Source organism: Coregonus lavaretus, assembly GCF_964263955.1.
Source record: "Coregonus lavaretus genome assembly, chromosome: 3".
In the NCBI taxonomy this organism is placed as follows: Eukaryota; Metazoa; Chordata; class Actinopteri; order Salmoniformes; family Salmonidae; genus Coregonus; species Coregonus lavaretus.
Window position 1 is genome coordinate 52,775,768 of NC_139990.1, and position 23,322 is coordinate 52,799,089.

General features: G+C 44.1%; 1 protein-coding gene across 1 annotated transcript in view; it reads left to right on the forward strand.

Annotated features, from left to right (window-relative positions):
* Positions 1–4,027: 4,027 nt before the first annotated feature.
* The window catches only part of LOC311107901 (uncharacterized protein), a 29,016-nt gene continuing 9,721 nt past the window's right edge, over positions 4,028–23,322 (forward strand). Inside the window, exons 1-8 of the mRNA XM_084150497.1 lie at positions 4,028–4,103; positions 5,889–6,046; positions 8,811–10,614; positions 10,815–11,044; positions 11,287–11,466; positions 11,931–12,028; positions 14,258–14,352; positions 18,229–18,377. Coding sequence (XP_084006623.1) covers positions 5,891–6,046; positions 8,811–10,614; positions 10,815–11,044; positions 11,287–11,466; positions 11,931–12,028; positions 14,258–14,352; positions 18,229–18,377 — 2,712 coding nt within the window. The 5' untranslated portion in view covers positions 4,028–4,103; positions 5,889–5,890. The remainder of the gene's footprint in view (positions 4,104–5,888; positions 6,047–8,810; positions 10,615–10,814; positions 11,045–11,286; positions 11,467–11,930; positions 12,029–14,257; positions 14,353–18,228; positions 18,378–23,322) is intronic.

Below are 23,322 nucleotides of genomic sequence, written 5' to 3' on the forward strand. Positions count from 1 at the left end.
AAAGGATAATACTGATGAAAGCAGTAGGGTCAAATAAGTCCACTAGAAAGAACATTTTAATCAAATGGAAACAAATAGTCACTTCTACTTCAACAAATGTAATGTAGAGTTAAACCCCATTGACCACAATTTGAACTGTAGTAGTATCTGACATATACTACTCCTATCAAAGCAATATTTAAATAGTTATTGGAACCATGCAAATGTCAGTGAAATTATACCTTGCTTGATGAAATTACAGATGGCGAGCAAAATGGAGGGTGGTGGCCAGGTGTCATTGGCTCATGAATAGGCGGGCATTATAGGCAGGCAGAATCAGATCATAATATTCTTAATAGTTTAATCTGCACATTTGATGGTGTTGTCATATGAAGTATTCCCCCTTACTGTTTCTGCTTTTAAGAGCCCAGTTGATATCTGGTGAGTCACTAGAATATTCACCTCAGATATGTTACCCTTTAACTATTCCATAACTACAGTGAGGGAAAAAAGTATTTGATCCCCTGCTGATTTTGTACGTTTGCCCACTGACAAAGAAATTATCAGTCTCTAATTTTAATGGTAGGTTTATTTGAACAGTGAGAGACAGAATAACAACAACAAAATCCAGAAAAACGCATGTCAAAAATGTTATAAATTGATTTGCATTTTAATGAGGGAAATAAGTATTTGACCCCCTCTCAATCAGAAAGATTTCTGGCTCCCAGGTGTCTTTTATACAGGTAACGAGCTGAGATTAGGAGCACACTCTTAAAGGGAGTGCTCCTAATCTCAGCTTGTTACCTGTATAAAAGACACCAATCCACAGAAGCAATCAATCAATCAGATTCCAAACTCTCCACCATGGCCAAGACCAAAGAGCTCTCCAAAGATGTCAGGGACAAGATTGTAGACCTACACAAGGCTGAAATGGGCTACAAGACCATCGCCAAGCAGCTTGGTGAGAAGGTGACAACAGTTGGTGCGATTATTCGCAAATGGAAGAAACACAAAATAAATGTCAATTTCCCTCGGCCTGGGGCTCCATGCAAGATCTCACCTCGTGGAGTTGCAATGATCATGAGAACGGTGAGGAATCAGCCCAGAACTACACGGGAGGATCTTGTCAATGATCTCAAGGCAGCTGGGACTATAGTCACCAAGAAAACAATTGGTAACACACTACGCCGTGAAGGACTGAAATCCTGCAGCGCCCGCAAGGTCCCCCTGCTCAAGAAAGCACATATACAGGCCTGTCTGAAGTTTGCCAATGAACATCTGAATGATTCATTGGAGAACTGGGTGAAAGTGTTGTGGTCAGATGAGACCAAAATCGAGCTCTTTGGCATCAACTCAACTCGCCATGTTTGGAGGAGGAGGAATGCTGCCTATGACCCCAAGAACACCATCCCCACCGTCAAACATGGAGGTGGAAACATAATGCTTTGGGGGTGTTTTTCTGCTAAGGGGATAGGACAACTTCACCGCATCAAAGGGACGATGGACGGGGCCATGTACTGTCAAATCTTGGGTGAGAACCTCCTTCCCTCAGCCAGGGCATTGAAAATGGGTCGTGGATGGGTATTCCAGCACGACAATGACCAAAAACACACGGCCAAGGCAACAAAGGAGTGGCTCAAGAAGAAGCACATTAAGGTCCTGGAGTGGCCTAGCCAGTCTCCAGACCTTAATCCCATAGAAAATCTATGGAGGGAGCTGAAGGTTCGAGTTGCCAAACGTCAGCCTCGAAACCTTAATGATTTGGAGAAGATCTGCAAAGAGGAGTGGTACAAAATCCCTCCTGAGATGTGTGCAAACCTGGTGGCCAACTACAAGAAACGTCTGACCTCTGTGATTGCCAACAAGGGTTTTGCCACCAAGTACTAAGTCATGTTTTGCAGAGGGGTCAAATACTTATTTCCCTAATTCAAATGCAAATCAATGTATACAATTTTTGACATGCGTTTTTCTGGATTTTTTTGTTGTTATTCTGTCTCTCACTGTTAAAATAAACCTACTATTAGAATTATAGACTGATCATGTCTTTGTCAGTTGGCAAACGTACAAAATCAGCAGGGGATCAAATACTTTTTCCCTCACTGTATTCTAGAGCTTGTAGATCAGTACACACTTCAAACCCGTCTTTCCTGTGGACCGCTCATAGAGGGGTTCTAATTTCTAACTTTTCCATTCAACATGATTCAACCTCTCTCTACTGCCAAGGAGGATAGGATTAATGAAGTCTCTGGGTGTCCCTGAACCTTTTGGCTGCATCTGTTTTTTCTATATTCAACAGAAAATATTGATGGGATCCTACAGAACTTTTGCTGCCTGGTGCTTTAGAGAAATCTAGTGAACATTTTAGTTTAAATCTGCCCCTCAGGTCCAGGCAGCAGCACTACTGAATTAACAGGAAGAGGCCTTGTCTGACCCGCTTAGATCAGTTCCACAGCAGTAGCTCAGTGAGACTGGAAAGTTTCTCTAGAAACAGGAGAGAGGATGAGGAGGACAGACAGAGTGCATCAGTAAGCAGGGGCTCTCCAGTATATGAACCACATCCCTCAAACATATCTGAGATGTCTTCCACTCTTGTGATACAATGCGTCAAGGTTGAATAATGTTATTCTGCAGCACGTCAAGCAGCTTGCACAGTTTCCGTGGAGATTGAGTGGCCCCTAGCTGGCCCTTCCCTGGCTGCCTCTTTAATACCATTTGGTGTCGGGTTAAACACTCTGAAGGAACCGGTCTTCCTCCTGAACAGCCCGGGGCGCAATATAATTCTGGGAGAGAAGAAGTGCCGTGGGACAGTCCATACTTTCCATTTCCATTTTAGTCATTTAGCAGACGCTCTTATCCAGAGCGACTTACAGTTAGTGAGTGCATACATTTTTCATACTGGCCCCCGTGGGAATCAAACCCACAACTCTGGCATTGCAAGCACCATGCTCTACCAACTGAGCTACAGGAGGCCTACCACCAACCTTTCCACCAACCACTGGATATAATGCTTGACGGGGAAGAATCCTGGTGCTTCAGCAGCCTGTTGAGTAATAGATATGCATTCAGTTACTGTGGGTTTACAGATTAAAATGTGATTGATTGAGGTCTGAGTTCAAGACTTTCATAGGTTTTATGAATGAATAGCACAAAGCCATAAGATGTGTCACGATCATGTTGAAATTGACATGAAAAAAAAAATAGTTAAACTAATTGGGTAAGGTGGCAGGTAGCCTAGCGTTTCGAGCGTTGGTTCTAATACTTCTAATATGTTGATGTTCTGTAATATTCATATGTGTCAGCATACTGAATTGTAATTGGATGCATTCTACTGTCATATTATACTGTGCTATGATTGGTTAAGACCACCCAGGTGGTGAGGTCATTCTAAAGATGATCATGGCCAGAGACACATGAACATGGCAGTTATAGCTAGTTAATAAAGAGCTACGTTTATAAATATCCTGTCGTCCTGCATTTTATTATTTTGTACAAAGCATACAAAACAAGACAGTGCCTTTGACTTTGTGCCCTTGCTCAAGACTTTCAGAGGTTTTATAAATGAATAGCACAAAACCATAAGCTGCGTCATGATAATGTTGTGCTTTTTTTTTAAAATGTTTTATGTCAAACTAATTGGGTAGGGCGGCAGGTAGCTTAGCGGTTAGAGCGTTGCACCAATAACCGAAAGGTCGTTGGTTCGAATACACAAGGTGAAAAATCTGTCGATGTGTGGCCTTGAGCAAGGCACTTAACCCTAATTTGCTCCAGTGGCGCCGTACTACTATGGCTGACGCTGTAAGCATTTCACTGCATATATCTGGTGTATGTGACAATAAAATATATTTTATTTTATATGAAAGTTGCATGTTCTATCTTATTTGCTACAAAAACAACTGAAATCCGAGTTGATAAACAGAACAACAATTTAAGTGCTCTGTTTGGGACTCTTGACAGCCATCATGTTGCACGAAAGTCATACGCTAAGTGCGCTCTTTTGTGTAGTGTAGTCGAATACTATTGGTGTACCGTATACGAGAGCAGACAGCCAATCCGCTCAAGCCTTGTTAACATGTTGCAACAATAACACAACTTGTTTCCTCAAGAGATAACGGCTTCAGTTTTCGGTGAGTTATTTTGTAGTTATCTAACTTAATTATATATTTTTTAAATGTATGTATGGAATGTGACTTCAGCCAGGACTACGTTTCAGGCACTGATTTCTGTTTTCACGGAGTCTCAACGGGGGGAGACATCTAACGTTTACATCGAATCGACAGCCGCCATTACACCACCGAAGAAGTGAATGCCACCCTTCTTCGTCGTTTTTACAAAACACAGAAAATATCTTTAGAGCGACTGCTGGGAGACATAGTGGTGGATTAGTTTACCTAACCTGACAACTGACTTGTATTGATAAAGCTCAAGCAGTTTTAAGGTGATATTAATCGTGGTTATGTAGCTAAACGTTGCTTGAATTGTTTGTTAGCGGAAACGCTAGCTAGCAGTTAGCTGGCAGTCAATCAATACAGAATAGGCTAACGTTATTTATCTTCCTACAAACCTGCAGCAACTAACTAGTAACGTTAGTTGGCTAAGCTAGTTAAACCCAAGCTAAACTTGCCAGTGCCACCAGCGAGTCAGATAGCCACCCCATAACAAGATAGCAAACAGCTAAATTGCTGACCTCGGGGATTTGTCAGGAGTCTGGATCGACTTTGGCATTAATTTGGCGCCATTAACAAACTTACACTGTAATGCTGCAAGTTAGTGTGAATGTATTGCAATGTACAGTAGTGTAATGTCAGTACACCATTCACTAAAAGGTATTGGCTGTTTGTCGTATTAAGTGTTGCATGTTATCATCTGTAGTTATCTGTTGGGGAAATTATAAGGCTGTATAAAGTAGCCTACAATAATGACATAATCATATACCTTTGTGGAATAGATTATTATTGCCAGAAGATAGACTACCAGTACACTTGTTTACACTGAGCTGCACTGGGGTCGGAACGCAATCATGGTTACATTAAGACACACACAGCATGAGATATGGGTCGGAAAACATACCTCAATGCAGGGATGGGATATGCCACTGTACTCCAAATTGTACCTTTATCCACACTGTTCCATTGAGATGATTGAAATTCTGCTAGTTTTCACAGAAAACAGCCATTTTCGTGCTCATGCTAGCTAGCAGTAGTCACAGCAGCCATTCTAGAATGGCATGTCCATTGAACTGATTGGCAGACACTGCTATTCCAAATTGGCTGCGGTGGCTGCTGCTAGCTAGCATGAGGACGAAAAGGGCAGTAATGTGGTCATGTAGTGTATTTCTTATTAACCCATCCACCTCTTCGAAGGACAAAAATAGCTTTTTTTCTTTTTACAGCTTTCTCTGTTACATATACACACATTTTAGACAACAGTTGGCAGGACCGACCATCTCTACCTTTAGTAGCACCAGCGTGGACAAAATAACAATTACCTACTGCCATTTTGTCTGAAAGTTCAAATCTCCTGTCTGACCAAAGCCCAGGCACACATGTAGATACTCATTTCCATCAGTAGAGGGCAATGATTACAACATGACATCAATCAAATCTTTTTACATCATCCCCATTTGAAATGAGGACTTGCAAGCATTTATAGATGGGGTAATACAACACATTCTCAATAGGTCTGCAAAAATATATAATTATATTTAGATGCATCAGCTCTGTGTGTATGGGGGGGGGATAGGCTACATTTAGGTTTGTGAGATGTTAATAACATATTAGTTAGGCTACATTGTAGGCTAATAATTGAGTGCAAGTGTCGCTTGCAGACATAAAACAGGCCAGCCAACCTGAATTGAATATGATCAGTAATGCACTGTTTTGGTCTAGATCTCCTCTCTCTCCCTGTGGCAGGTATGGCGACGGATAGTGCCTCTGTGTACATGTGCTTCCCCTGCTACCAAGAGTTTGACACCTTGGAGGAGGTGCTGGCCCACCAGCTGACCTGCACCACAGAGAACGTGGGGAGTGGGGCCCCCACCCCAGTCTCCGTTCCCTTCCTACAGACTCAGGTAATAGTGGAAGCTTCAAACTCCATGGACATTTACACTAAATAGGCTAGGTCTAGAACATTGTGTACTGTTGCTATATGAGTCAAACCAAGGTCTTGGAACATAAAGAATAACTTTTCATTCTACTTCTCTCATCTTTTGCACATCTAGGCTAAATGGTTCTGGATAAAAGCGTCTGCTAAATGGCATATATTATTGTTATTATCAAGTGGCAGTTCTACAAATAATTCCTACAGAATATCTGCATGTCTGAAAGTTAATGAGTGAGAACATTCCATTCCATCTCGGCACCTGTGTTGATTCATAATTGGAAATTACATGACCTGCACTGTCCTTGTTTTTTGTTTTGTTAATTTTTTTGGGATAAAAATAGACAATACAATATTCAAGTCAGGCAAGAACACGTATTACAAAAACCACCTTACGCAAACATCTAAATAATATAAATACAATTAAAAAATGACAGCTCACATTACTTTCTACACCAAACATTGAATTATAATATTCCAATGTACAGATACTTTTTCTGTTACTATGTAATTTGAGGGAAAAACACTGTCCTTGTTCTCACTGTATCGTTGCCTCGTAATGACAGCTACAGTATGCTCTGAGGTTCAGAACAGTGAGCCGTCGACCGTGAGTGACGTTTACCAGTGTCGCTCTACGAAACGTGGCCCCAGCCTCCCATGGTGACTGTCTCCTCCAGCTCAGAACCATAAAGCATGGTGTCATGAGTGACAGGCAAATTGCATCTCGAGTTGCCAGTGGGGAGAGAAGAGGAGCGTGAGAGATGAATCAGTCAGCTCCACCCCTCCTCCTGATGGATGGCTCATTGGCCTTCTCACAGATGAATCAGCTGTGGAAACATTCTATAAAACCTAAGTGCCTTATGGCATTCTGGCCCCTGCTCTGCCGTCAGCTGCCTTATTACTACCATTCAGACTTCGTTAGCTAGATTATCATAATGTCTGTGTAACATTAAAGGCGACATTGCTATAAAACAGGGGGTGTTTACATTTCAAATGAATGTAGGCTGCTATTATACCAACCTTTTTTTTTACCTTGATGCGTTCGGATCCAGAGAACTGTAATTACATGGAAGAGGCCTAGTAGGAAATTAGAAGCTTTGCTTTTTAGCATTGAAAAGGAAGATGGAAAATGAACACAGAGGTAGAACCGCTTTGTAATATGAATGTATTTAATTACATTTCATTACCCATCTCGCTTACCAAGAGGGGAAAAAATAAGTGTTATTAAAAAGGAACTTCAGTGAAGTGGTGTGCTCCCACAATTACTTTAATGACATGTTGAGCCATGTGTAATATTTTAGTGCACTTCCCGAGTTGAAGTCCAGTTCTGAAATCGGTAATTAAATCAATTCATTATATGGTACAGGCCTCTATACCCACTAGCCAGGCTCACTGACCAAACAGGCATATGGGCCCTGGTCAAAAGTAGAGTACTATAAGGAATAAGGTGCTATTTGGGATGCAGACACAGTTTCCTGTCTCAAGTCCTTCTAGGAGACAGTGACTCAACCACCAACGTCACATTGAAAATGCTCTCTCATCAAAAAGATGTTAATACACACATACATTGCACTATTTCAAGAGCTCCGGTCGGTCCCCAGTAATCGTTTTTGCCACGTTGGATAAGAACAGTGTCAGCGGCAGTTAAAGTTACATAGTCTGGTTTTATAACTCAGCTCCCTCACTGGGCTAAAACGCTGAGTAGTGAGTACTTACTCTGAAACTAAATAAATCAGACATGACTGAAATGTATTGTAATGGTGATTTAGTTTGTGGCATCAAAACAAGCAACAAAAAAGTATTCACTAAAGACTACGGAGATGAAACCATATCCATAATAGCAGTCTGTTTCTACATACGATACCAAATATGTTTCTGCATTCCTCAATTCTAACGATGACACCAACAAATTGGCTAAAGCAGAAACAAGCTGGTAGTACTCAGTCTTTGCTGGTACTACTCAGTCTAGGCTACTATAACAGAATGAGCCACAGCGGTGCCTCTGCTTGAATGAAGACACTCCTGAAGGAACACATTAACCTCGACCTTGATGGTTCTTATCATCCTAATGGATCAACGAGCAGATCTCAAACTCCATCTGAACTCCACTGATAGGCCTATGATATTTATCATCACCCTGCCCAGGCCCTCAGCCCTTATCTGCCTCCCCCCTCAGAGAAACCCTCCCTCCCAGGCTCTGATGATCTAAAGACTGCTCTGTCTGCTCTCATTGACCCCTTTGTCCTCTGAATAATCTATTACTATATTCATCTATTGTCATCCCTCATCTGCCAAACAAAAACACTGTTCCTGTTTGAATTGACTTTGGAATTTTTCAACAAGAACAAAAAAATATTGTCACATACACCAGGTAGGTGCAGTGAAATGTGTTATTTTACAGGGTCAGCCATAGTAGTACGGCGCCCCTGGAGCAAATTAGGGTTAAGTGCCTTGCTCAAGGGCACATCAACAGGTTTTTCACCTTGTCGGCTCAGGTATTCAAACCAACAACCTTTCGGTTACTGGCCCAATGCTATATCCGCTAGGCTACCTGCTGCCCTGTGATGGTATTGCTATCCAGTACTGCCATGGAATCCTCCATTGTTAGGTGGAGGAGTTCTTTCAATTTGACACAAAAAAATATCGACGTTTTCGTTCACTCATTATTGTCCAGACTGGTCAGCTTGTGTTTTGTCTTCTTTTCTCACATTCTCTTTTTCTTTCCCTCGCTCCAGCAGCAGGTGTATACCCGGCCCATTGCTCCATCGCCTGCCCCTCAGACCAAGGCCAGTGCCTCCTCTGTGCTGCCCAGCTCTGGTGCACCAGGCCTGGCCATGGCCAGCCCAAAGAAGCCCTCCTCAGGAGACCAGCCCAAGATCCTGTACCAGTGTGGAGACTGTGACGCCCTGTTCGACTCCCTGATCCTCTGGCAGCAACACCGCAAACATGGCCAGTGTCTGCAGACCAAGGCAGGACCCACCCAATCACAACCAGGACCAGAAGAGACCGGCTCTGGATCCGGATCAGAACTGGCCCCAGAGGGAGGGGGGAAGCAGGGACAGGCTGAAGTGGAGGTGGACCTGGGTCCAGATGAACCAAACGAACCAAACTCACCAGATGAAGGAGGAGGGGGCAGAGGAAGAGAGAGGGGGAGAGGTAGAGGGAGAGGAAGGGGTAGAGGAAGAGGAAAGAGTCAGGAGAGGGCACAACAAACCCAGCAGCAGCAGGATGTAGTGAAGACTGAGCTACCCGCGGAGAAAGAGAAAGAGGAGGATGGGATGAGTGCAGAGCACACACCAGCCACCCTGGATCACGCGTACCTGCCAAACACCACCAACAGAGGGCAGGAAGGAGGAGAGAAAGAGCCAGCAACAGAGAGTGTCGAAGTATCCACTGGATCTAAAGCCTCTGAGATCCAGGCTCAGGCAGCCCATTCATCTACAGAGACCCAGTCTGCAGCAGACAGCCAGTCCGACCCCGCTCCCTCCCAGGAGCCCCCAGCCCCCGCTCCCTCCCAGGACCCCCCAGACCCCGCTCCCTCCCAGGACCCCCCAGACCCCGCTCCCTCCCAGGACCCCCCAGACCCCGCTCCCTCCCAGGACCCCCCAGACCCCACTCCCTCCCAGGACCCCCCAGACCCCACTCCCTCCCAGGACCCCCCAGACCCCACTCCCTCCCAGGACCCCCCAGACCCCACTCCCTCCCAGGACCTCCCAGCCGATAACCCTGGGGAGGAGCAGACGTCCTACTACTTCAGGATGAAGGCAGCCAAGAAGCTCAAGCCCCCGTCCAGCCTGCTGTGTGTGGACTGTGGCTCCAGCTTCGGCATGGTGTCTGAGCTGGTGGCCCACCGCAAGGCCCAGCATGGCCTCAAGGAAGCCCTGCACCACTGCACCGTGTGTGGGGAGAGCTTCCTCAACACCACCCTCTTCCTCTACCACCGCAAGCAGCACAAGGAGAAGGGAAAGGAGGGGGTTACACAAGCCCAGGCCCAGGGAGGACAGACGCAGAATGCAGAAGACCAGGATTATAAAACAGTAACAGTGCAGCAAGAGGTGGTGGAAGAGATGGTGGAAGAGTCTAAAGAGGAGACAGCGGGGGTGGCTGATTCCCAGAACAATGGAACTGATGAGCAGGACCAGGATGGTACCCCCTCTACTTCCACTGTCTCTACCTCTGCTCCGGTTCAGGTGCCCAAGGTGGTCCAGGGCCAGAGTTTCCTGTGTGCCCAGTGTGGAGCCAGCTTCAGTAAAGAGCCAGAGCTCAGTACCCACCGTAGGGACAAGCATGGCCTGAACGAGCCGCTCCACCACTGTTCCCAGTGTGGCCAGAGCTTCATGAACACCACCCAGTACCTTTACCACCGACGCCAGCACCGTGGGGAACCAGGGACTGGGGCAGGAGCAGCCACGGCCCCCCAGGGAAGCCCCCGCGCCCCCAAGAGGATGCTGTCCCCCCCTTCCGCCTCGTCCAGTGCTGCGTCAGGCTCACCGGCTAAAAGACCTGCTATCAGGATACGCAGCATCAACAATCTCAAAGGTAGGTTCAACCCAATGGCAGCTGGGTTCAACTCAATGGGAATACTTAACTCTGCTGTAAGGGTACCTAAAAATAGCCTGGAATCCTAACTGATTCCAATTCAAACTGAATATTGCTAAGTTTCACTATTGTTGAAGGTTATTTTGACTGACCGTCGCTAGTTTCTGACCATGCTCTCTTTCCTCATTGGGAAAACAAAGACAAGGGTAAAGAGGTGAATCCAGTCATCCTTAAGGAAGAGCAAGAGGAGAAGACTGTAGCGGAGGAACAACCTGACACCAACCTCCCCCCTCCAGCCAAGCTGATGCAGGACTGGTCCCGCACCCCTCTCCCCCACGTCTGCCCCCACTGTGGCCAGACCTTCACACGCAGGGGGTTCCTCCGCGCTCACGTCTTCAGCCACACTGGAGAGAAGCTCTTCACCTGCAAGGTACTTCTAGACTGGAGATGTGTTCTATTGAAAAGGATGTGAAATATTGATGTTAATGACTGAAACTAGTTGTGTATAAACAAGTAGCAGGAGTTAGTTAGGAATAGCTCTCCTATTATATACTTAATTAGTCTTTCTCTGTTTAATCTATGTGACGAAATCTCAGTGCTCTTGTGCTATGTGAAATAGCTATGTTGTACTGGGCTTTCTTCAATCAAATTCCTCCTCCTTGGTTAATTCAGGTGTGTCAGAAGTCGTTTGCGTCCTCTCCCAACCTGCTGCGCCACAGCCTGACCCACATGGGCACCAAACCTTTCCCCTGCTCCGTGTGTGGCAAGCGCTTCTCCCAGCCGGGCGTCCTGAAGAGGCACAGCCTCACCCACAGCCAGCCCAAAGCCCGTCGCCGCAGGTCCCGATGGAAGGTCAGACATGGGGGGAGTCATTGCACCCTATAGCACCCTATAGCACCCTATTCCCTATGTGGTGCACTACTTTTGACCAGTGCCCATAGGGCTCTGGTCCCCATAGGGCTCTGGTCCCCATAGGGCTCTGGTCCCCATAGGGCTCTGGTCCCAATAGGGCTCTGGTCAAAAGTAGTGCAATATATAGAGAATGCGGAGCCATTTGGGACACAGCCTGATTACCTGATTGTTTTTAGAACATCTCTGAACATACCACAGACAAGTCCTGGAGAGCCACAGCGTGAACAGGGTTTTGCTCCAGCCCAAACGGGTGTGTTGATGCTGGGCTGGAACAAATATTTGTACACACTGTGGCTCTCTAGGATCTGAGAAATTCAGGAATGCTATTTGTCTCTACGTTAACATTGAGACAGACTGTTAGTTGTATCTCCTGATGTTGTGCTGTGTCAATGACGTCCCTGCAGAAGCGGACACCTGAGGGGGAGGATGGAGAAAGCCAGCTGTTTGCCTGTCCCAACTGCACTGCTCGCTTCCAGACTGACCAACAGCTGCAGGAGCACAGGTATGGCTGTGACTGGGCTGTGACTCATTTAAATGTGCAGGTTGAAATCAACCCCAAAGGCCTGTTTCACAGAACTAGATTAGACAAGGAGCACAGGTGACGCATTTCAATGTGTAAGTTACCTTGATTGAACCCTGCATGTTTTACAGGTAGAAACAAACACACGGCTGTACCGTATTTACAGTGAAAGTAGAGCACAAGACAGGACTGAGAACAGGAGATGTGCTACACATAACCCAAACACAGGCCAGACCCTGTTCCTACACAGGCCGGACCCTGTTCCTACACAGGCCGGACCCTGTTCCTACACAGGCCGGACCCTGTTCCTACACAGGCCGGACCCTGTTCCTACACAGGCCGGACCCTGTTCCTACACAGGCCGGACCCAGTTCCTACACAGGCCGGACCCAGTTCCTACACAGTGAGGGGATTTAGGCAGAGTTGTTAACAGAGACAGAGATGCCTTGGTGCCCTTGAGCCCTCGCCAGCGATGATTGACAGGCGGGCGGCGGTAAATTAAGATAATAAGGGGTAGGACGAGAAAGCGATGGAGACAGACAGAAAGGTGTCAGAGTTTGGCCCTCTTATTCTTAGGCTGAGGAACTAGAGGTGGGGGATGCGAGGAGGGAGGGGGTGAGGCAGGAGAAATGATCCGGGGATCAATAGGAGGGCGTGATCAGGGAGTGAATGGAGCGTTACCCTTGAACTGCCTGTCAGTGTGTAGTTAGGGCGAAGCAGGAAGTCCCAGTGTCTCTGTGCAGGGTACAGTCCGTATCCCTACACCCCATCTCATTAGCGAACATTGGGGGGTGTGGAGAGACGACCTGGACTGAAACTTTAATTCTCAGGGTCATCTCGGCCTGAAATATTGATTCCTGTTGTCAGCCCTGTGTAGAGGGAGGATCGACCAGACAGTTTATATAAGGCCGTAAGTGGTCCACAGTGCACACACTATTTTTAGCATCTAATATTAAACGATGGGGTTAAGTACTTTACAAATCCATTATCATCAGTCATGAATTTTACATAGAACACAATGTATTTATCAGTGGTTCATAATCATTATTTCTTTAGCTTGACTGTTGTCTTTACTCGCCTGATGCCCACACTGACCATTTAGGACAGTGTGACGAACATTATCGTTGCCAAGGCCATTGACTCAGCTGCCTGTAATGCATTGGCTAGTGGCGAGCACTAAAACACCTGCTAACCAGGGTTGATTAGTGGAATCTGAGTGTTTTAATGCTTGGCTAGAATAAAATGTTGACACTGCAGGACTGTAGTTAAGAGTTGAATACCTCTACTGCTGAAGAAATGTGTTTAGGTGAACTCTTCCACCACCCTGATTTCCACTAGTGCAGTGTTTCCCAAACCCTGGTCCTCCAGTACCCCCAACAGTACACATGTTTATTGTAACCCTGGACAAGTACACCTGAATCAACTTGTCAACTAATCATCAAGCCCTCAATGAGTTGAATGAGGGTTGTTTGTCAAGGGCTAAAACGAAACTGTGTACTGTTGGGGGTACTCGAGAACCAGGGCTGGGAAACACTGATCAAACACAACACTGATCCAGCCAGTTAAATACATCCCAGTGGTTCTCCTCCCTCTCCTTCCCCCAGGCTATATCCTTTCATTATGGAATGGATAAACATAGGCTCTCATATCTCATCACACACTGAAACCACCCGTTTATCTGCAGCCATTGTATTTTTTGACACACCTAATAACTCCGTATTGAACCTTAAAAAGGCTTAACAACACGGTTAAGCACACAGGTCTGGAGCTAATCCTAATACTGTGACACTAAGGTGATAGCCAGCATGTGGTTGTTTGTGTTATTCCTCCTCTGTGTGGATGCGGATTACAGTGGGCCCTTGAAGCGTGGCTTACATGCATCTACAAATGACACACTGCAGTGTTATTAGTACCAGTGAGCTGCTGCACATATTGTTGATGATGGTGGTGAGCTTTGGTCCCTTATTTTCAATTCCTCACAGCTTTATTTCTTTCTCAGTTTCCAAGAAAAACATATTGCTCATTGCAGTACTGTATTAATAGCGCTTGTTTTATAGCTCTTTGTCTTTCTAGCCCTCTCTCTTTTTTCATTTTCTGCTCTGAAAACCCCCCCAAACATTTCTGTAGTAATTTATTCAGTACTGTATTACTAACATTAGTTGGTACATGTTGTTTATACTTCTTCCCTTTTCATTGTGTTCTGTCCATCAGACTGCTCCACACCAGCCACCCGTTCCCCTGCTCTGTCTGTGGAGAGGCCTTCAAACGCAGGAAGGAGCTGGACCTGCACTCCCTCACTCACCAAGGTAGCTCCTCCCCTCTCCTCTCAGCTGCCCTCCTCTCTGTGTGTCTGATAAGTACTGGACGAGACAGAGACCAGTGCCCGTATCCATAAAGCGTCTTTTGGATCATAATGAATTAGATTATAAGGACAGTGGTGACTATGTAGTGTGTACTAGTGTATGTGTGGGCTGTGAATTAGTGAAGCTGCTCATGATGGGGCTGATTTCCATGTTAAGTATGCAGAAGTAATCCCTGTGCCTTAGTAGTAATTAGGGGTATAACGGTTCACCAAACCCATGGTTTGGTACGTATTGCAGTTTTGGGGTCATGGTTCAGGAAAATTAAATGCCATTCACAATGTTCCTTGCATTGTCTGTTGTGACCGGATTGTTATGTTGGGCCTGAAGTTTCCACACAAATGCTGCGTTTGTAACCATGTGGGAGGTGGGACTTTACCAGATGTGAAGTCGTAAATACCAGTTGGATGCATTCATGTGATTTGAACTCGTTGAGAAACGCGGATTGGCTAATGGCCAACAAGCTGTGTCAACCATAAACTAAAAGTACAGCTATAATGCTTGTAAACAAATTATAGTTAAAAAACCACATTAATAGATTGCTTTTTATAAATAATATTTAGTTGCATTTAACTGCCAACAATGCTGTTATAGAGGTCATTTCCTTACTAGGTGACGTCAGAGGTCACCATGTGGGAGAAGTGGGTGCTCAGGATGATAGACAGGTTTCCCACTAGTAATTACCCGTTTGAGTGCCGTTCAAGTGGATTATTCCCAGTTGAATGTGGTAAATTCAAGATTCCCACTTAGTTAAGAACGCACCATGACATTGCCTCCTTCAGTGCCAGATGTGGACTCTAATAAAGGGGGCGTGTCTGTAGCACAGTACATCTCCCACTCCGGGATAAATGTGATGGGCTGTTTATTTTTATTGAACCTTTATTTAACTGGGCAACACAGAGTGCATTGGCCAATTCATTGAAAACTTTGGCTTTGGTTTGCCTATATAGAGCGTGTACTACCTGTTTGCTGAAATGGGTCGAAGAGGGACGTTTGTAACGTGGCTCAAGCACTTTCATAAGGTGCTAAAACCCACTATTCTAAACCACAGAGAATGGGCGCATACCAAAGACTGTAAAAAATATAGACTGTAAAAACTATAAACACAGCCTACCTATCGCTCTTGTAATTTATTTGGCCCGGTTAAAACCAGCTGCCAAGGGCTGCTTGAATGCAGAGGGGAGACGATGTTGTATAGTAGTTTCTTTGCGCTTCCATCTTGCTCTGGTATACTGGGGTGATGTTGCCATAAATGTGTCAATATATTTGAAGTGTTGGCAGCTACATAGGCTATTCTCGTTGAGCGTGGCGACATACTGTTACTGTTTTAGCTACAACTATCCATCACCGCTGTAATCTACTGGGAAGCCAAAATGTTCCCAAACTGGAGATTTAAACGATGATGGAGGATCCTCCAATTCTGGTTTATCGAATCGACCCCACCAATGAATGGGTCAAAAATATCGGCTGATCTTCAGGTCTGGCATCACGGCAACATAGCTGCCGTTGACAGCATCGGTGCGGTCGGGGTCAGAAATGAACGCACCTCGGAGAGCTAGAGATACAGTTGAAGTCGGATGTTTACGTACACCTTAGCCAAATACATTTAAACTCAGTTTTTCACAATTCCTGACATTTTAATCCTAGTAAAAATTTCCTGTCTTAGGTCAGTTAGGATCACCACTTTATTTTAAGAATGTGAAATGTCCGAATAATAGTAGAGAGAATGATTTATTTCAGCTTTTATTTCTTTCATCACATTCCCAGTGGGTCAGAAGTTTACATACACTCAATTAGTATTTGAGAGCATTGCCCTTAAATTGTTTAACTTGGGTCAAACGTTTCGGGTAGCCTTCCACAAGCTTCCCACAATAAGTTGGGTGAATATTGGCCCATTCCTCCTGACAGAGCTGGTGTAACTGAGTCAGGTTTGTAGGCCTCCTTGCTCGCACAAGCTTTTTCAGTTCTGCCCACACATTTTCTATAGGATTGAGGTCAGGGCTTTGTGATGGCCATTCCAAAACCTTGACATTGTTGTCCTTAAGCCATTTTGCCACAACTTTGGAAGTATGCTTGGGGTCATTGTCCATTTGGAAGACCCATTTGCGACCAAGCTTTAACTTCCTGACTGATGTCTTGAGATGTTGCTTCAATATATCCACTAAATGTTCCTTCCTCATGATGCCATCTATTTTATGAAGTGCACCAGTCCCTCCTGCAGCAAAGCACCCCCACAGCATGATGCTGCCACCCCCGTGCTTCACAGTTGGGATGGTGTTCTCTAGCTTGCAAGCCTACCCCCTTTTTCCTCCAAACATAACGATGGTCATTATGGCCAAACAGTTCTATTTTTGTTTCATCAGACCAGAGGACATTTCTCCAAAAAGTATGATCTTTGTCCCCATGTGCAGTTGCAAACCGTAGTCTGGCTTTTTTATGGCGGTTTTGGAGCAGTGGCTTCTTCCTTGCTGAGCGGCCTTTCAGGTTATGTAGATATAGGACTCGTTTTACTGTGGATATAGATACTTTTGTACCTGTTTCCTCCAGCATCTTCACAAGGTCCTTTGCTGTTGTTCTGGGATTGATTTTCACTTTTCGCACCAAAGTACGTTCATCACTAGGAGACAGAACGCGTCTCCTTCCTGAGCGGTATGACAGCTGCGTGGTCCCATGGTGTTTATACTTGCGTACTATTGTTTGTACAGATGAACGTGGTACCTTCAGGCATTTGGAAATTGCTCCCAAGGATGAACCAGACTTGTGGAGGTCTACAATTATTTTTCTGAGGTCTTGGCTGATTTCTTTTGATTTTCCCATGATGTCAAGCAAAGAGGCACTGACTTTGAAGGTAGGCCTTGAAGTACATCCACAGGTACACCTCCAATTGACTCAAATGATGTCAATTAGCCTATCAGAAGCTTCTAAAGTCATGACATCATTTTCTGGAATTTTCCAAGCTGTTTAAAGGCACAGTCAACTTAGTGTATGTAAACGTCTGACCCACTGGAATTGTGATACAGTGAATTATAAGTGAAATAATCTGTCTGTAAACAATTGTTGGAAAATTTACTTGTGTCATGCACAAAGTAGATGTCCTAACCGACTTGCGAAAGCTATAGTTTGTTAAGAAGAAATGTGTGGAGTGGTTGAAAAACGAGTTTTAATGACTCCAACCTAAGTGTGTAAACTTCCGACTTCAACTGTATGTGATTGGTTGGAATTGAGCCATTGATTATTAGTTAATGGTCTATTGATGGAGATTATCCTTATTAAATGTTTCAAAGGAGGGCTCCTCAGGGAGGACTGGTGAACGAACGCTCCAACCCGGAGGGAGGATTCTGCTGGGTTGGCGTTGCCGTGGTAACTGTAGATGCCAGCGGCTAAGACAGGATACATCAAAGCTCAGCGGCTTCTCTCTTTTTCTCTCCTCTTCCTTTGCTCCTTTAGCTTCACAAAAACAGAGAGCCTGAGTGTGTTTTCCAACATCCAGACTGTCAACAGTAGTGCATGTGTCTGTCTGTGTGTCTATAAATAAGTTACCTTAAGCCACATAATGTAGCCTATACTGAGTGATGACTATACAGATAGAATACCCTGTAACCGAGTGTGAACCCAGTGTGTGTTTTGGTGGGTAGTTACGGGAAGGGCCTGTGACCAGGGCCTGTGACTGTCTAAATACCCACTCAATCTATACATCCCGGCCTTTTCATATTTTTAGTGTATTTCAACTGATTTCATGTACACTCTCGAAACACTGTTTGGACTGTGATAAACACTAATTTAGTAAGTAATTAACTCATTCTGCCCACCCCCTCTCCCCAGATAAGGAGCCAGTGTTGTGCCCCCACTGTTCCTCCCAGTTCCTGAACCAGTCAGTGTTGGACATCCACCTGCAGCGCTGTACCAGCTCAGAGGAGGACAAGACTGTGGGCCGCGGCCGGGGACAGGGACGGGGACGCTCCATGGGACAGGTACACTGGCCGCCTACTCTATACTAGTTATTCCTTATATACAGTTGAAGTCGGAAGTTTACATACACAAGTAATTTTTCCAACAATTGTTTACAGACAGATTATTTCACTTATAATTCACTGTATCACAATTCCAGTGGGTCAGAAGTTTACATACACTAAGTTGACTGTGCCTTTTAAACAGCTTGGAAAATTAAAGAAAATGATGTCATGGCTTTAGAAGCTTCTGATAGGCTAATTGACATAATTTGAGTCAATTGGTGGTGTACCTGTGGATGTATTTCAAGGCCTACCTTCAAACTCAGTGTCTCTTTGCTTGACATCATGGGAAAATCAAAAGAAATCAGCCAAGACCTCAGAAAAAGAATTGTAGACCTCCACAAGTCTGGTTCATCCTTCGGAGCAATTTCCAAACGCCTGAAGGTACCACGTTCATCTGTACAAACAATAGTACGCAAGTATAAACACCATGGGACCACGCAGCCATCATACCGCTCAGGAAGGAGACGTGTTCTGTTTCCTAGAGATGAACGTACTTTGGTGCGAAAAGTGAAAATCAATCCCAGAACAACAGTAAAGGACCTTGTGAAGATGCTGGAGGAAACAGGTTCAAAAGTATCTATATCCACAGTAAAACAAGTCATCCCAACCCTGAAGCACGGGGGTGGCAGCATCATGCTGTGGGGGTGCTTTGCTGCAGGAGGGACTGGTGCACTTCACAAAATAGATGGCATCACGAGGAAGGAAAATTATGTGGATATATTGAAGCAACATCTCAAGACATCAGTCAGGAAGTTAAAGCTTGGTCGCAAATGGGTCCTCCAAATGGACAATGACCCCAAGCATACTTCCAAAGTTGTGGCAAAAGGGCTTAAGGACAACAAAGTCAAGGTATTGGAGTGGCCATCACAAAGCCCTGACCTCAATCCTATAGAAAATGTTTGGGCAGAACTGAAAAAGCGTGTGCGAGCAAGGAGGCCTACAAACCTGACTCAGTTACACCAGCTCTGTCAGGAGAAATGGGCCAAAATTCACCCAACTTATTGTGGGAAGCTTGTGGAAGGCTACCCGAAACGTTTGACCCAAGTTAAACAATTTAAAGGCAATGCTCCCAAATACTAATTGAGTGTATGTAAACTTCTGACCCACTGGGAATGTGATGAAAGAAATAAAAGCTGAAATAAATCATTCTCTCTACTATTATTCGGACATTTCACATTCTTAAAATAAAGTGGCTATCCTAACTGACTTAAGACAGGGAATTTTTACTAGGATTAAATGTCAGGAATTGTGAAAAACTGAGTTTAAATGTATTTGGCTAAGGTGTATGTAAACTTCCGACTTCAACTGTAGATGGTGTCGTGACGTGACTTACTTTAATGTATGACTATCGAATCACCTAACTATGTTTAATTGTCACTCGATTAAATTAATCATGTAAGAATTAACTCATTAGGAATTTGGGGCACCATGGAAGAAGTTGTTTAATGAGTTACCATCTCCCGAATTAAACTCTTAGAAGATATATGTTTTATATATATATATATAATAATATATATATCGATAACAGTCACTTATTAAATAATTACCTCTTATCAGTCTCATTCGGAACGTCGCATAATCCTGGAACCTGCAAGAACCCTAACCTTATTGATGAATCAGCAAATCACAAATTGGCTTAATTATTTATTTATTTACTAACTAACTAAATAATAACACAATACAAACACACACACACAGGTTATTGATTACTAACGTAATACAATGAAAACAGGTCCCTAGTGGACTGGACTAACAATAGCATGAATGCTTGTGTAGATGGAGGGTCAGAGTGGAAGGGAGAGACAGATATTCGAACTATCGTGGTTACTTTGGAAACTACGCTAATTTGGATTAGAAATGCAACCTGTATTTACGTGTAGCTGTCCTCTCATTAGAAGACTAAAATCACATTCCTATCTTCACCAAAATACTCTCATACTTAATCATATATTTTATACAACATTTAGATGTAAACTTGATAGATAGAATATGTACACTTTCCGAGTTACAGTTATTACTTGATACCATCCTTAATGACATCACAAAATAATAAACAATATGACATGATTATTCTTTAGATCCCCACTGACCAGTCCAAACACTTGGAGGTCAGGAATAATGTTCCAATGTCCAATCTTTTGATGTTGGAGTCTTGGCGGGAAGAGTTCCTTTGTTAACAAAGGGGTCCTTTCTCCCACTACTTCATGGCAAGGAAGAGAAAGTCTGCACGGTATTTACGACCGGTCATAAAACTGGCCCCCAGGAAAGGGGGTGTTCAAACCTTTGCCTAGCCGGCATGTTTGGTCCTCAACCCATGAGGGTAAGTTATGACAATGGCTACTGTAATAGTAGGATACCTTATATACACTAGTTATACCTTAAATGGCTACTGTAATAGTATGATTAAGTGATAATGCCTGAGAAGCCAGTGTTTGGAGGATGTATTGGCACGGGTGTTTTCGTCTCGGGCCCGCAAACTGTGCCAATACATTTTTAAAAACATTTTAGTCATTTAGCAGACGCTCTTATCCAGAGCGACTTACAGGAGCAATTAGGGTTAAGTGCCTTGCTCAAGGGCACATCGACAGATTTTTCACCTAGTCGGCTCGGTGATTAGAACCAGCGACCTTTCGGTTACTGGCACAACGCTCTTAACCACTAAGCTACTTGCCGCCCCATGTATATCCTCCGAACACCGGCTTCGAGGGTATTATCACTTTTATACAATGGGTTACCAACATATTCAAATAAAGATTTACATATTTTCATTAAAACCGTTATTTTGATTAATTTATTCATACTATTTCATCCTTCCACAAGATATAGTCCCGACACATATCCAGGATTGCTACCGAAGCCGGCTGGTTGTCCGTTCTATCGGTTTGGTTACCAGAGATGCGACCCAGTCGTTAAGTCTTTTAGTTCTGTATCTATGGACTCTGCGACCCAGTCATTCATTCTAAATATTCTATTGCCATACTGGCTTGCAACGTTCTTATCCCTTGCTTCTTAACTAACCAACTACGGCTAACTTACAGTCACGTCAAACAGTGCAGCCAGAATAACAACAAAGTAGCTGCATTTGCATTTGTTTAAGCTGTTTTCCTAGTGAAATGTTTTGGATACATCCATAACAATGATCTAACGATGCGCGATTTCACCTGGCATAGAAAATGTGCTCTCTTGTCAGGACACTGTTGTTCAGAGGAGCTAGCCAACAACACAGCTAACACAATCACTTCAAACTGAAGCTGGAAAGACTGCAAACTACCTGCACTTCGTTTCGTTTTACCTGTTTTCTATTGATATTTCTTTGTATATATATCCATAAAAAAATGATGCTGATTCATGATTTCGACTGGCAAAAAAAGCTGCCTACCTGTCTGTCCCATCCCGACACATTCATTACTATGTGACAGCTGGAGATCAAATTTTAATATTGAAACAATGGTGCAAATGTCGGAGAGACAGACAGCAAGGTTTATACAAATCTCCGCTGTTGAAAACAGCATTCAGGATAAGACCCACCCGTTGGATAATTAAGCAATAAGGCCCGAGGGGGTGTGGTATATGGCCAATATACCACGGCTAAGGGCTGTTCTTATGCACGGCGCAACACGGAGTGCCTGTACACAGCCCTTAGCCGTGGTATATTGGCCATATACCAAAAACCCCAGAGGTGCCTTATTGCTATTATAAACTGGCTACCAGACCAGTAAAAATACATGTTTTGTCATACCCGTGGTATATGGTCTGATATACCATGGCTATCAGCATTCAGGGCTCTAACCACCCAGTTTATAATACATAATACAGTTGAAGTCTGAAGTTTACATACACCTTAGCCAAATACATTTAAACTCAGCTTTTCACAATTCCTGACATTTAATCATAGTAAAAATTCCCTGTCTTAGGTCAGTTAGGATCACCACTTTATTTTAAGAATGTGAAATGTCAGAATAATTGTAGAGAGAATGATTTATTTCAGCTTTTATTTCTTTCATCACATTCCCAGTGGGTCAGAAGTTTACATACACTCAATTAGTATTTGGTAGCATTGTGACCAAGCTTTAACTTCCTGACTGATGTCTTGAGATGTTGCTTCAATATATCCACATAATTTTCCTTCCTCATGCACCAGTCCCTCCTGCAGCAAAGCACCCCCACAGCATGATGCTGCCACCCCCGTGCTTCACGGTTGGGATGGTGTTCTCTGGCTTGCAAGCCTACCCCCTTTTTCCTCCAATCATAACGATGGTCATTATGGCCAAACAGTTCTATTTTTGTTTCATCAGACCAGAGGACATTTCTCAAAAAAGTACGATCTTTGTCCCCATGTGCAGTTGCAAACCGTAGTCTGGCTTTTTTATAGCGGTTTTGGAGCAGTGGCTTCTTCCTTGCTGAGCGGCATTTCAGGTTATGTCGATATAGGACTTGTTTTACTGTGGATATAGATAATTTTGTACCTGTTTCCTCCAGCATCTTCACAAGGTCCTTTGCTGCTGTTCTGGGTTTGATTTTCACTTTTCGCACCAAAGTACGTTAATCTCTAGGAGACAGAACGCGTCTTCTTCCTGAGTGGTATGACAGCTGCGTGGTCCCATGGTGTTTATACTTGCATACTATTGTTTGTACAATAGCAAAGAGGAACTGAGTTTGAAGGTAGGCCTTGAAATACATCCACAGGTACACCTCCAATTGACTCAAATGATATCAACAAGCCTACCTGAAGCTTCTAAAGCCATGACATCATTTTCTGGAATTTTCCAAGCTGTTTAAAGGCACAGTCAACTTAGTGTATGTAAATAATAATAATAATATGCCATTTAGCAGACGCTTTTATCCAAAGCGACTTACAGTCATGCGTGCATAAAATGTTTTTTGTGTATGGGTGGTCCCGGGG